Source organism: Leguminivora glycinivorella, chromosome 18, assembly GCF_023078275.1.
Source record: "Leguminivora glycinivorella isolate SPB_JAAS2020 chromosome 18, LegGlyc_1.1, whole genome shotgun sequence".
Classification (NCBI taxonomy): Eukaryota; Metazoa; Arthropoda; class Insecta; order Lepidoptera; family Tortricidae; genus Leguminivora; species Leguminivora glycinivorella.
Window position 1 is genome coordinate 3,231,265 of NC_062988.1, and position 14,910 is coordinate 3,246,174.

The 14,910-nt window shown below is 35.8% G+C and overlaps 1 protein-coding gene across 6 annotated transcripts in view; it reads right to left on the bottom strand.

Moving 5' to 3' along the window:
* The window catches only part of LOC125235999 (paired box protein Pax-6), an 82,143-nt gene that overhangs the window by 4,943 nt on the left and 62,290 nt on the right, over positions 1–14,910 (bottom strand). For all 6 annotated transcript variants that reach the window (XM_048142677.1, XM_048142680.1, XM_048142679.1 and 3 more), the window contains exons 7-8: positions 2,381–2,562; positions 640–797 (exon numbers count right to left, since the gene is read on the bottom strand). In XM_048142677.1, coding sequence (XP_047998634.1) covers positions 640–797; positions 2,381–2,562 — 340 coding nt within the window. The remainder of the gene's footprint in view (positions 1–639; positions 798–2,380; positions 2,563–14,910) is intronic.

Sequence of the window (14,910 nt, forward strand, 5' to 3'; positions counted from 1 at the left end):
ATACCCGCCGTCATGCTGCTGAAGGCAGGAGGGCACATGTCATAGAGCTGTGAACTCCAGTGTACTCACAAATGCTAGCGGCGACTTGGGCAGACTGAACGTGACTTGATCACACAGTCGCTGTACCAAACTCAAGATTTGCTGGCGACTTGGGGCTGACCTTGAATACGCAGTTTTTGTGGCTGCCATCGGTCAAGAATGATGATGATGAAGATGTCTCACCAGTGCCAGTGGGGCTTGTAACTAATTCATAGGCGAGACTACTAATAAAAACTAATTAGTCCGTCAGTTAGATTATCAAAGAATTTTAGACACGTATTTTTTCTTTTTTCTCGTAAACGAAAAATGACGACGGTACAGTACGTTGAAGTTTCGCGTGACGTCACGCCTAGGTACAATTTTTTCTTAGAAGTGACGTCACAAGCAGTACTCCGGAACTTTGATGCTCTATATCTTTGCATTTTTTCATTAATTAGAAAAAGCGAAAAATATGTGTTCAGTATTTTTGGACGATCTAACTGACGGACTAAACAGAATGCCATTTTTTATGTAGTCGTCATCCCTATTACACGTGCCTTTATCACGCAGTATTTGTAGCTAAAATCTGTGAGAAATGATGATGATATAATGATATGTTACCAGTGCTAGCCGCGGCTTGTGGCTGGCTGTAGGCGGCGTGCTGGTGAGCGGCGGGCGCCCGCGCGTACCCGCCGTTGCCGAGTACATCGCCGAACATGTACGGGTACCCGCCGTCACGCTGCTGAAGGCAGGAGGAGGAGAGACCGCCGGACATTGAGCTGTGGGCGGAGAGAGGGTTAGAATAGGGTAAATACGGTCGGTTTATAAGGGATAGTTGGACGTAAAGATTTGACACGAAAATATAGATAAAATATAGATGTGGAAATCAAAAGATTCAGCAAAATATGATACTTGTTATTCAATGATATATATTTTACATTTCAAATGATTGCTTCTTAAATTCATTATTAAGTAGGTACCTACCTATATCTACATAAGATATATTTATAAAATTGTAAGATTTGCAAGTGGGCGTAGTTAACGATATCAATCTCTTTATGATGAACATATTATTATATAAGTTTAGTCTAGGTAGGTCGGTACTTATCGAGAAACAAGATAGGCTATTATTATTATGAAAAAAAAAACAATTATCTAAGTACCTAGTTTCATGAAAACAACCAATATAAAAAATAAGACCATAGCCACAGCACAGACACTCAAAATGTACTTCTTGACTGAAAGCACTCATCAAGTCAAGCCGTTAAAATTATACTACACAACATCAAAACCATTCATAAACTTTACGAGCCGTGAACAAAAAGCGTGTCGGCTAGTTTCAAGTAAAGGGGAAGCTTTTCAGTTAATTTTTGACGAGAAAAGCTAACCTCGTTCAAGTATTAAAAATCAATCCGAGTGGAAGGCCAACCTCCGAACCTTAGAGCGTCTCAGTGCACCTTCCCTTTAAAGTTTATAACGTCATATGTATTCCAAACTCTATTCTAAAACGAAGTATTTTTAGCGCAATAAAGACTCATTTTATTCAAACAACCACAAACACGTTCTTAAGTTATTTTGAATCTGTGGCGCGACTGAAAACGCAAGGCGACCTTTGCCGCGCGATTTCGCGCTCAATTTAATTAGTGTCGCCACTCGATGACAGATGGCGCTAGTGGTGAGAACGCGAGTTCAAAGCTCTCAGTTTTCGCGTTGTGTTGTGTGTATTCGTGTAAGCGCGTTTTCAACTCGTTTTATGAAAGACATCGAGGAAGTTTTCAATTTCGTTTAGTTTGGGTAAGCACTTTGCAGATGCATGATTTAACAGAAAGTATCTTACTTCGAAGAGTCGTAAAGAATATAAAGAATATACCTTCTTATTCTTGATCTTCATAACTTGGATCGTAATTGTTTGAGTTGTAATAGCAATGACATTTGCGCATTTACCTATGCTTATCATATTGTGTGTTATGGCTCGTATTCATTCGTTAGATTTTAAAATCTGCGCGTCATCATATATAAACATGATCTATTGCAGAAGAAATATGCAAGCTTTCTTAATCTGTCTCTGAAACAACGTACACGGATCGTAGATAATATAGGCTGCAGTATAGATTATAAAACTTACGAGCACACATGGCGACCACGCCAATGTTATTTTGACAACGTCCCTATTTTTATCTAATTATATAAATAAAATGTTATAGTATTATTTTTTAATCGGAGGGAAAATTGAGAAATTCACACAGTCTATGACCTTCTGGAACATCGATCCAGTCACTCTGACCAACTAAGCCACGGAGTCCTCCGTGTGCGAATTTTTGCAAGCCTCATCCCTTTTTACTTTTTAAAAATGTTCCTTTACCTGTATGTATCACTCATTGTCGATATAGGCTGCGGTATGGGGCTATACATGGAATTGAATCCCCCGTTGAGGGGCAGCCGCGGCGCGGGGGGCGCGGGCGGCGAGGCGGCCGGCGCGTCCCGCCGCTGACTTCTTAGCTTCTCTTCCCGTCGCCATTTCGCTCGCCGGTTGGAGAACCACACCTGTAATGGTACTGGTTAGGTTTGGGCGTTTGAAGTACGTTCATGGCCGCGTGCTAGCTGTGCGTCCTTTAGTAGGTGCACTAGAAGGACGCATCGACGCGATAAGCTATTATCACACTAGTAAGGCTATTTTTCTCATGACAAGGTTCTCCAATAGCCTTAGAACGTTTTCACGTTATCCAATCCGATGTCGGTTCTAGGAAGGAATGTCAAAGATACATCCGATATCGGATCGGATAATGTGAATATGCACTTACTGGGCTGGGACTGGGAGATCGAGAAAATATCTATTGGGCTTAAAAAAGGCTTATAAGATCTTGGAAAGAGTTTTGAGGGACTATCGCGAATTATACATATTGTGAGTGTGTTTAGTAAAACGTCCCACTTTGTCGGATACAATTAAGGCGAGATTTAATTGTATCTTTATATGAATAAAATAACAAAGCGTCTTTAAAGCAATCGAGAAAGTGGGACGTTTTCCCGTGCACACTGGCATATTGTTACAATATGCTGATAATTAGGTTAGATTAAGATCATAATATATATGTAATGAACTATTCATAAGAGCTTGTAACTACCTGAATAAAGATATTTTGAATTGAATTGAATCGGTCATCGATTAACTTGGAATCATACATTTAAAAAGTGGAAAAAACTGCTTTGGGCAAGACTTAAATTCACGGCTAATGTATAAGTACGTTTATGTATAATACTGAGTCACCAAGATCTCATCCATACCAAGAATCTTTCCATTTTTAACCCCCGACGCAAAAACGACGGGGAGTTATAAGTTTGACGTGTCTGTCTGTCTATGTGTGTGTCTGTCTGTGGCATCGTAGCTCCCGAACGGATGAACCGATTTAGATGTAGTTTTTTGTTTGAAAGCTGAGTTAGTCGGGAGTGTTATTATACATGTTTTATGAAAATCGGTCCACTATGTCGCGGTCGGGGTTTTTTTTTTCAAAATTTGAATTATGTGGTAAGTTATATTATTATTATTATTTATTTATATAAAGCGCATGATTGGATTTTATAACCTGTTGGAGTGACAACATGGAAACTTATGTTTAAAATACTCATTAAGGGCGGGTCACTGAGTTAAATAAAATTAAGTATGAGGGTAATCTACTTAATTATAGTAGCATGTACATTTACGTATTTATTAATCAAATTAGGCCGGCATCGTGGCTGCGTGCATATGATATTTTTATCACATTAATATAAATAGCTATTATGTGACGCACACCATACACCATGACATCATCATTAGCTATGTGTGTAATTGTGTATGTATATCTAATTATCTATGTATCTTGTTTACATTTTTAATGTAATAAAATAATAAATAAATAGGCGTTAAAATTTGCAGTTTTTTAATCAAATATTAGAGATAAGACCTATAAGTTGTCCTAGGCACACTGTAGATAAAGCAGTTAAGAGGCCGGTTCGATGGGTAAAAATTCAGTATCTGTCAAATTACCCCATTTACACACACTAACGCACGTCACACTCACCAACATACTTTTCGCACACTACCGCAATTTACTGGAAGAGGTCAGTGACCCTCATAGAGGAACTTAAGACAGGTCTATAGTTTTACTGAAGATCAGTTGTAACGTTACAATCCCATCAAAAACATTAATGTGAAATGTGAGCCAAGTTCAATATTATATAAGTATGCCTTGGTTGTTGATAATGTTGACGTAAACGACAAAATCATTGAGATCTAAAGGGTGCCCAGTTCAATGGCCAGTCCTCAATTTTTTTTATAACAATTTATAACATAAAATATTATTTCTTATGCATTCATTCGTTAACACACACACAAAAATAAACGTTACAATAAGAAGACGTAAACAAGAAGACGATGCTAATGGTCTAATCTTCCGATCAGACCATCCGGTGAAACAATCGCGATAGGTCACAAAAATTATAGAAAACATACATTATAGAAAATTACAGAAGCATATAGATTATAGAAGCAAGTTACATTATATATAAAAAAAAACAAAAACACTAATTATACTAAATAGTACTATAGGCTTTTTAACCTAAAACTGGTATTAAAAATATTACCACTTGTATCGTACCATCATATCGAGTCAGACACCGCTTGGCTGAACATTAAACCAGCCATTGCAACCAGCACGGGAAGCATGGTCCCGCGATAGACGATAAAATATCAGGCCGTCCCTATCGCACTATCAGTAAGTGCGATAGGGACGGCCAGATGTTTTATCATTTATCGCGCGACCATGCTTCCCGTGCTGCGCCACAGTGTAATGCGGTAGCTACGTGCATTAACGTGACAAACAAAACAAGTCGAAAGAACTGCAAAACTAATACACACATAAAAATAAAATAAAAAATAAAAATAGCCATAAAAATTTATATTAATTTAAGACTTAGAATATAAGTAAGCTTAAACCTAATTTTAATTGGGGAGCATTCATTTCTGGACGAAGGCCTCCTCCATCTCGTGCCAGCTTCTATTTTGAGCCAGACGGGACCAGTGGTTTCCAGCAACCGAAACTATGTACACACATTCACACATACAATCACGCCTGTATCCCATAAAGGGGTAGGCAGAGCACATGAACTCCTCAAATTTCAGTGCCACTCTTGGCAAAAAGGGGTTGAAAGAAAACGAAAATTGTGATATTTCAGTGACAGGTTGCCAGCCTCTCGCCTACGCCACAATTTCACCCGTATCCCACAGTCGACTTCTACAACACACACGGGAAGAAAGGAGGTGGTGAAATTCTTGCAAAACTAAAATGGATTTTATCAAATTACACACAAAATTATACATTTAACTACATAGGAGCAGCATAGCTACATAGGGCAGTCGGTAGTGACCCTGCCTGCTGCGCCGCGGTCCCGGGTTCGAATACGGGTAAGGGCATTTATTTGTGTGATGAGCACAGATATTTGTTCCTGAGTCATGGATGTTTTCTATGTATATTTATGTATTACAGTGGAAACTGGATAAGTGGAACCTGGGTAAGTGGAAAACCTCTTTAAGTGGACCCAAGTTCTCGGTCCCAGTCCCTCAGGACCGAATTACCTCTATAAGAGTAATTTTGGGACCTCTATAAGCGGAATCCATTTTTTCGTACATTTCTTATTTTTACCTCTGCAACTGGAAGCAGTCGTCTCCGAAACCTCTATGAGTGGAAAAGCTTGGCGTTATAATTTTTTTTTTCAATAAACCGCCACAAGGAGGGTAGTTTATTTCGTTAACATTATGGTTTGTGTTTAAACTATAATATATTTTGTTTGAGATTACACATCGTTCAGTTTAGTTTTATCTGCGGTGCGGTACCGTGCTGTTGGATAAGCAATGCCTAAGCACACAATCAAGTATTTATCTCTTCGGGATAAATTAAAAAAATCTGATTTTTTCATTAAAGTACAATCGCTACGGTATATTGATTTATTCAACCATACTGGTTTCTCTTGAATAAATAAAATATATTAGGAGTGATTTTATGTATAAGTTACTTCAAAACAAAGGAAAAATATTGTTTTGTATAACAGTATTGTAGGTTATTTACAGTATTGCTTTTTGAAGTCAGGATCACAAAACCATTTTTTGTTTATTTATATCTACATGCATATTAAATAAAAGATACATATTCATTTGACCTCTATAAGCGACATTACTAGCACCGACAACCTCTATAAGCGAGAGCCTCTGTAAGTGAGAAAACGTTTTATTTGAACCTGGTTAAGTGGAAAACTGGATAAATGGAAAACCTGGATAAGCGAAACTAAACAGCCGGTCCCTTGCGATTCCACTTATACAGTTTCCACGTATAAGTATTTATATATTATATATATCGTTGTCTGAGTACCCACAACACAAGCCTTCTTGAGCTTACCGTCACTCTGTGTATTAAGAATGTCCTATAATATTTATGTATATTTCTATTTATTTTATTTATATTTTATTTATAGGAAGAATCATAAAGGGCGAGAATTACAAGAAGAGCTAAGATAATGCGAATGGAACTTGACCTAAGTGGCAAGTAGAAATATAAGTAGGTAATCTACAGGCAACTTGTGTCATGTATACAGGTTTCCTGGTTAAGTTGGTGGCTGTGCAAGTATTATTTAAGCTTTGTTTTGAAAGTGTGAATACTTTGCAGATTCCTCAAGGGCGGCGGAATGTTATTCCAACACTTCGAACTTTGGTATTTATAACTTCCTCAGAAAGCTGCCGAAGCGTGGCGTGGCGTCAGCAAATGGATTCAACATTGACGGCGGTCGCTAAGCTTAATACAAGATAACTTATTAAAAAGATATGCAGGCGATTTATACTTCAAGACTCCGAAGAGTAGACAAGCCAAATGAAGCTTACGACGATGCAGCATTTTGAGTAAATTATGCTGATTAAGGAAGGGAGTCACGTGGGCTCTCAATGGAATATTGAAACAGTAGCGCGCACATGCATTTTCCAAATGACATCTATTGAGTATGAAACTAATTACTAGGGCTAAAAAATATGATCTTCCATATGTATGCGCAGTGCGCACTGATGATTATGCCGCAAGTTGGTATGCGCATGGAAGATATAACTAAAACATAGGTATGCGACCCGATATGGACCCGTTACTGGCACTAAGTATAAGTAAAATGTCCTAATAGAACCAGTTACGTGAAAAATTCTACTAAAGGTATAAAGAAATACCAGTTTCAGATTGTTTCCTTTATATTCACCTAATGTTATATATGCACATAATAATTATGTATGTCGCAAATATCAATATACTTAAGAGCCAAATTTGACATTTATGTGAAATAGTTTTGAGTTGTGAGGGCGCCCAAAGAGGCTCCAAATGGTTCGTGTAATATTACACACGATGCTGTCTGCCAGTTCGGTTACTTGAACTTGGCTTGACACGCTGCCGCGTGTTTAGACTGCGAACAGTGTCAATCTAGTGTTACTATATCACACGAATTCACTCCGATTCTTTTTCAAAATTTATTTGTGCAAACACCATATAAAATCAAAATGTATTCTGTCCAACAAGTCTGTCAGTAAATAAGAACAAATAAAACTATAGGTATCCTTTTCTCTAGCACCCTAAAGAAAAGGACGCATATAGTTTTCTTTGTTCTTATTTACTGACAGACTTGTTTGACAGAGTATAACTCTGGTCTAAAAAAAAGTGCTTTATTTATTCTAATTATAAAGCCTATTTTATTAAAATTAAAATAATAATTTTCGAAATTTAGTTAAAGTTGTCTGAATCTAAGGTTACGTGTATCGTGTGCAAACACCATTTAAAAATTATGTTGGACATAAGAAAAATGTAATACACTACGTATTACTTTTTTAATGCATTTCTGTCAAAGCAGAGATATATAATATAAAATAATTACTCGAACAGAAAATCTAAACAAACATCAATTATTTAAAAAAATATCAAACGAAAGCATTTATTACTACTTGACAGAACAATTTTGTGATAAGAGAATGTATTATTATAATAAAATCGCCATTTACGTAAATAATCGTTTATAGAATATAATTATAATGATTAGTTCTGTTAGTTTTTTCACACGCCACACTGAATGTCTCTTCGCGGAAGAATGTCACACACACTGACACACTAAATAGTGTGACCAGTATAATGAAAATAAAGTCCAACGAGTTAAAATTAATTTTAAAACTTTTTCATTTTAATAAAGTTTAGAAGACAAAAAATACCTAATTTGCTTATAATTCTATTAAAGTAACATATATTTTTGAATATTTCAACAATAATAAGTCGTAAACAACAAAAGAAGACAATTTTAAATTGAGACTCTTTTACATGTCACGTATTTATTTACCTTATTACTTTTGAACACATTTAAAGCACTGGCAATCTTTTCGTATCCGTATACAACTTCTAGTGTCAAAAACAAATGTCATTGGAGCAAATTTGGCGACACGTCCGCTCCGAACGAGCTCGAACGAGCGTCTGACTCCACAGAATCTGTTCGCAGTTTTGACGTTTGTATGGAAAATTTACGAAAGTTTATATTCAACATTGATTTTATTCGTTCTCTTTGTAAGGAAAAATACGAAAAGGTAATAATTCTGTAGTCCAGTTATCTAGCTTATAAAATAACATTATTTTAAAACTAAAACACGGTCGTACATATTCAAATTTATGAAGATGCCGACAGGGGCCGACCGCATTTTAGTTACAACTTTAAGTAAGTATGTATCTAAAATTGGAAGTGTTTCCTGATTTGTATTACACACTATTTTGCATACACATACTTAAAGTTTATAATGATCAAGAAAGCCTTTTGTTTGCCTAAAAGGTTTTCGAAGTAATTGCCATTTGATTCGAAGTATTTTCAGACAGAAATTGATTTCGTTTAACTTCCATTTACTGTATTTTAGTAGCATGATATTACACATGTAAACTACTAAATTTTTAGTTTAGGATATAAATAATGCGACAACATCAATTCTAGCAGTCTAAAGCATACACAATTGAGATGAGCTAACTCAGACGTGACCACTATTTGCGGGTTTTCTTAAACGAGCGTCAGGAAAACACTCATAATTAATTCAGGGAGTAACTTTTCCTTGATGTCAACTACTGATTTTGTAGATAAGAAGACGCGCAATTTAAAACAAGTACTGATCTTATCAATAAGTATATTCTGAGACTAAAACCAGACGTAGAAAACTACCAATTTTGCGATTTTCTACTTTTTGACATTGACGGCCTCTTAAGGTGCCTACTGAAAATCAATTCGCGGGACGATATTGGTTTGTTAGATCGTTGTATCATGTTACCAAGGTCAAAGGCAGATGTCCAAGATGGCGCCTTGTATGAGCAATTCCCGTTTAGTTTGTACATTTGGATCACGTCTCCGATTTTGATAAAAATTGGTAGGCTGATAGAGTCCATGATGCAGAGCAAGATCCACTAGGTTTCCCAAAATGTCCTGTATAGTTTGTATGAAACCTTCCTTTTTTGTTACCAGATTTCTATACATTTTCGGTAACAAAAAAGGAAAGTTTCATACAATCAACCTAGGACATTTTGGGAAACCTAGTGGATCTTGCTGAGCATCATGGACTCTATCAGCCTACCAATTTTTATCCAAATCTGAGACGTGATCCAAATGTACAAACTTAACGGGAATTGCTGGTATAGGATATCCTACATCAGATATCGGATCGGATAATGTAAATTCGCTCTTAGTTAAAAGCAAAAATGTGATGGCGACGAGTATCTGACGGGCCGTAATTGCCCGACGAAATGATAGTCTGTAGTCCCCTTTAGCACCTCACACAAACAATATGTGTAACATATTCTCGAAGGTAGTAAAACTACAAATTTAATATAAACCTATCTTAGCATACTTTAGTACATTTTTAACCTTTTAAGACATTCCAGACACCCTAATAACTTATTCATTCTTAACTAAGTTGTGGAGCGTCATGTTGCCAACATCTGAACAAAAACAAGTCCGTTGCGTGCCGGAACTGCGAGTGCCGCGTGCGTCACTTCCGGCAAGATGGCGCCCGAAAGCGTCATGAATGTCATGATGATGAGGCTGACCGTGTGTATTTAATTATTTAATGGCAGTTATATTGGTAACGAGAAAATGTGGAAGAACTAACGTGGAATTGGTACTTTGTAGAAATAATAAATGTTTGGTCGAAAATGCAATTAAGCTGTACTTAGGTATCTAAGTGTAAACTGTACCTGTTTCAACTTTAATAGATAGCAAAATAAAATAAAAAAAATATTTAAAGTTCATTCCCATTTTCAACTTTGCGCGAACTTTCTAAATTACTTATACCTATTACCCTAATATGTAGGTTACTAATTGGAATATTCTAGGCCCAAGTGTTTCCAAAATTACTAAAATTTAGTTTGCAATAGATTCATGTTTGTAAACTGTCTCGTTGTAACGTTTTATTACAAAACGAAACAATAAAAATCGATAAACCCCAAAACCAGCCCGCAATCCGCAAAACTACACATTACCATAACTAGGTTACACCAAAACAATTATTTCGTCAACTTGTTGTCAAAATAACAGAATTACGGCAAATCTCATTACCAACCCTTGCAACTATGGCGCAATTTATAAAAGGAAATGACAGGCCCCTTGTCATCCCTGTCAGTAACTATAGATATGGATGGAGGAAAAACGTCATAATATTTTACCCGAGTACGATTTAGTTGGGGGCGTTATTTTTATGTAGGGGTTTTAGTTCTAGGCGATAGTTTTAGTAATGTTTTATATTGGTTATGGACGTTATGGTAATGACTATTTGGCAAAAAAAGTTAAGGAATTACTCTTTATTGCGATGTAAAATTTTATTTTCACTATAACTAATTTGTAGGTACAGATTTAACCTATCGGGGATATGTTATGTAGGTAAGTTATATATTATGTAGGTATATATCGTCACTACTTTGAAAAAATCTTGTATCTTCTTCTGTCAATGAAAAGAGAAATGTAATAAGAATGTATGGAATCCATATAGACTTACTGCGTTTTAACTTTGAGGAGCAGTGTGAGATACGAGATTTTTTTCAAAGTAGTGACGATATTTACTTTTAACAGTTTTAAGACATTGGCGTCTTAAAGTATAAGTAGTTAACACTTTATAGGATATATTGCTTTTTTAAGTTGGAGTTGATAATTTCAATGAACACGTTAAAATTGTATATTTAATAAGAAAAAGCAAATTTATTCATAGATAGATAGACAGAAGATTGAATACTCTTTATTGGCACACATCAGCAAAAGGTACAGAAAAAAGTTACAGTGGAGATAAAACAAATGATTATAAATAGAGGCAGACAACAGGCGGTCTTCATATTTAGAGTTACGAGTTACTTATTCAAGGGCCAAAAATCCTAAAACGTTCAGAATATAAAGACTGACTTCCGTGTCTGTCTGTAGTTATTCCTAATACATCGCACCATTTCGCAACTATTTCCCGTCACATAACCAACTATATCTAGTTCCAATAAAACATAAATGTACGTAGCAACACTCGACCCTTTCCCCATTTCGGGACGGGAATAAAATATTGTAGGCAGCAATTTCAGAGGCCCGGCAATAATATTATGACATATTGCTTTGCCGGCCTCTTTGATGCCAATGTGCGGGGCTTTTCCTATTTTCCTATCAACTACGTAAGTATTTAAATAGAGAAATGTTTTTTGGGAGCCATGTGTACCTAAATACAAGAATCAATATGTATTAGATTTGGTTTATTTTGTTTTTATCGTTAAAATTGGCAGAGGAAGCAATAGCAGAAATATTCAGTTTAGTGTGTCAATTTTTAATACGAAATCGCGAAATCAAAATAATGAATTCTTTACTAGGTCCCTAATAAGAGCCAGTCGAATCTACAGGCCAGGATACGTAGCCGAATGGCACAAACGCTCACGAAACGAAACGCTCGTAGATATCTATCTCTATCGCTCTTGCATATTGGCGCGACAGAGCCAGACTACCTTTCGCGGCGTTTCGTTTTCGTTTCGCGTCGCAGAAATGCCATTCGGCTACGGCAACAGGTAGGCCAACTGCTTCTAGAGTTGTAAGAATCTATAAGCACTTAGTACCTTTACTCAAACCTATATAAAATTGTGCATGAACGCTACGCAACGATATAATATAACACAATAAAAAAAAGTGTAGTGTCCGCGAAGTCGTTGAGATATTAAAAAAAAATAACACAATTTTTTTTATTGATTATTTTTTCTACCTTTTTATTAGTATTTTTCCCAGTTACTCCTGTAAAAAAATATTACTAAAGAAAATAAACTCTTAAACTAAATAACCTAACATTCCCCAGCAAATCTTTCCCGCCATTTTGTCCAGACATTCGCAGGGCAGGCAGCCCTTGTTTTACCTCATTACGAAGTTTGCTCATTAGCCTGAGGAATTATGAGTAATTGTCATTCACAATTTAATTTTGTTTAGCTCGGGGACTAAGGGTGGAATTGCATGCTTACAGTTTGCAAAATGAGACCTGGACAATGACGAAATGAAAGTACAGTGAACAACACAGCTGTGAATACAATGTGCCAAAATTATGTATACAGAACTTTATTTCCTGTACATAAAGCGTGTCTACATATTTTTGGTACCTTGTCTGTATTCAGAGCTGTGTACAGATGTAGTGCAAAAAGATTTGCCTTCGAATTGTTACGGAAACGTACGAACGTGTCATACTATTTCAGTCAGTGTCAATACAAGATGTACTGACATTGACTGAACTAGCATGACAAATACGAACGTTTCCGAAGGACTACATCTGTAGTTCATTGTACTATATACGCCCCTGTTTTGCCATAGATATAGTACCTACATAATAAAAATTAAACTGGTAGAGATTTTTTTTAAATAAGGTCAGAAAGTGCTATCAAAAAAAAAATTAAGGTATCTCGTACCTGATTTATTAAAAATGTTTCTATGGTTATAAATAATATTGAAAACGCGTTGTCTTGGCATTAGAACTTGACTCTTGATATTCTAAGAAATCCAACTTAAAGACTTTATTCCCAAGCATTTCTTCCCCAGTTTTCTTGGAAACCCTTCTTTGTTCGCCTGATATATTTTCCTTTACATTTCTTTAGGTATTTTACTTTATACACGGTGTAATATGAGGGAACCGAAAGATTAAAACTACGCATTCCGAGAGCAAAATAAAGATAAAATGTTATATGACGTCAAGCTAATTTCAGCAAAAAAAAAATTTTGTCATTCTTTTTTGTTTTTTTTTGGGTGTATTTTCACATGAAAAAGTAAATATTATTCGTAAATCTGGCACTTCATATAAAAAATACTTTTTTTGGATAATTTACTAGTTATTTTTTGACATCTATCAGGAGGATAGTAAGATTATGTCTGATAACGGCATCATCACCATCAAAATAGCGTTTTGTTCTGAGAAATAATAAGTAATTGTTATTTTTTTAAATGCTTTTAACTCTAAAAATCATCCAGAAAAGTTTATATGACATTTCACTCTTCTAATATGACGAGGAATACGCTGTTTAAATTATTCGCTTTCCTTATGTTACACCGTGTATATTATAGAAAAAGAGAATTAAATCTTAGACAAAAACAAACCAGTTATTTACCAGTATTAATCAAAAAGGACAGGAGAGGGAAAACATTTTCATCCCTATTCAAAATACTACCTTATTATCAATAGAAGAAAATCCATGTTGAAATGATGCAAACACAAAGGCTGTTTAACCTGCATGTGGCCGAATCAATATGAGTTGTAAAAGTATCTAGTATAAGGTTCCTATTAGTGTGTCGAGGATTGGTATGCGGTGGGTGCCAATTTTTCAGAATGAGGGGGAAGGGGGGAGGAAATTCGCCCTCGCTTCCTGTAGGCTGGGTCGATACACCCCTGTAGTGTGCCCACAAGTGGGGGCAGTGTGGGATTTATGGGGATTTTTTTTTATTTTGAGAGGCTTGTTGAAAGCTGAAGAGGATGGAAGCACGCATTGGAACTTTGAAAATCTGGTTTTGATTTTTTATGATGGTATTATGCGGATCGTATTTAACTTGCACAAATATTTGTATTACTGAGATGCAAAGAGAGAATTGAAATATTCATTATGTAGGTACTAGCTATTGCCCGCGGCTTCGCTCACTTTAGAAAGAGACAAAAAGTAGCCTATGTCACTTTCCATCTCCATCAACTATCTCCACTTAAAAAATCACGACAATTCGTCGCTCCGTTTTGCCGTGAAGGACGGACAAACAAACAGACACACACACTTTCCCATTTATAATATTAGTATGGATTAATATGAATAAGTGAGTGTTTCCAATTTTCGACATTTAGAGACCTTATGCATCTCTAATAAATTTTAGTGGCTTTATACTTTAATTCGAATTTATATTATCAATGGTAATTTCAAGTCGATTTTAAATATTTTGTATATGACGTGTAAAAGTGCTCTGTGGCTTATTTTTGAATAAATAACTTGTATTTTTTTGGTATTTGTATAATGCATGTCGTAAAATATTTTGTGAAAATTCGTTTTTAATATTAAAAGATGAAGGTTCACTATGTCACTATGTGTATTTATGTTGTACATTATTGCAATAAATAAATGATGATGATGATGAAAACTTTCAATAAATACTCATTTATTTCAATAACTACTTATTTGTACGCCCGTCGTGGCAAAACAAGAATCGTACATGAAAAACCAATATTATGTACACGCTTGTTTGATACAAATAAATAATTCAATCATTCATTCATTCATTCAAAAATGTCCCGTATTTTCCAACAGTACGGCCACCCTACACAGCCTTGAACCCGGGGCAACACGTGGT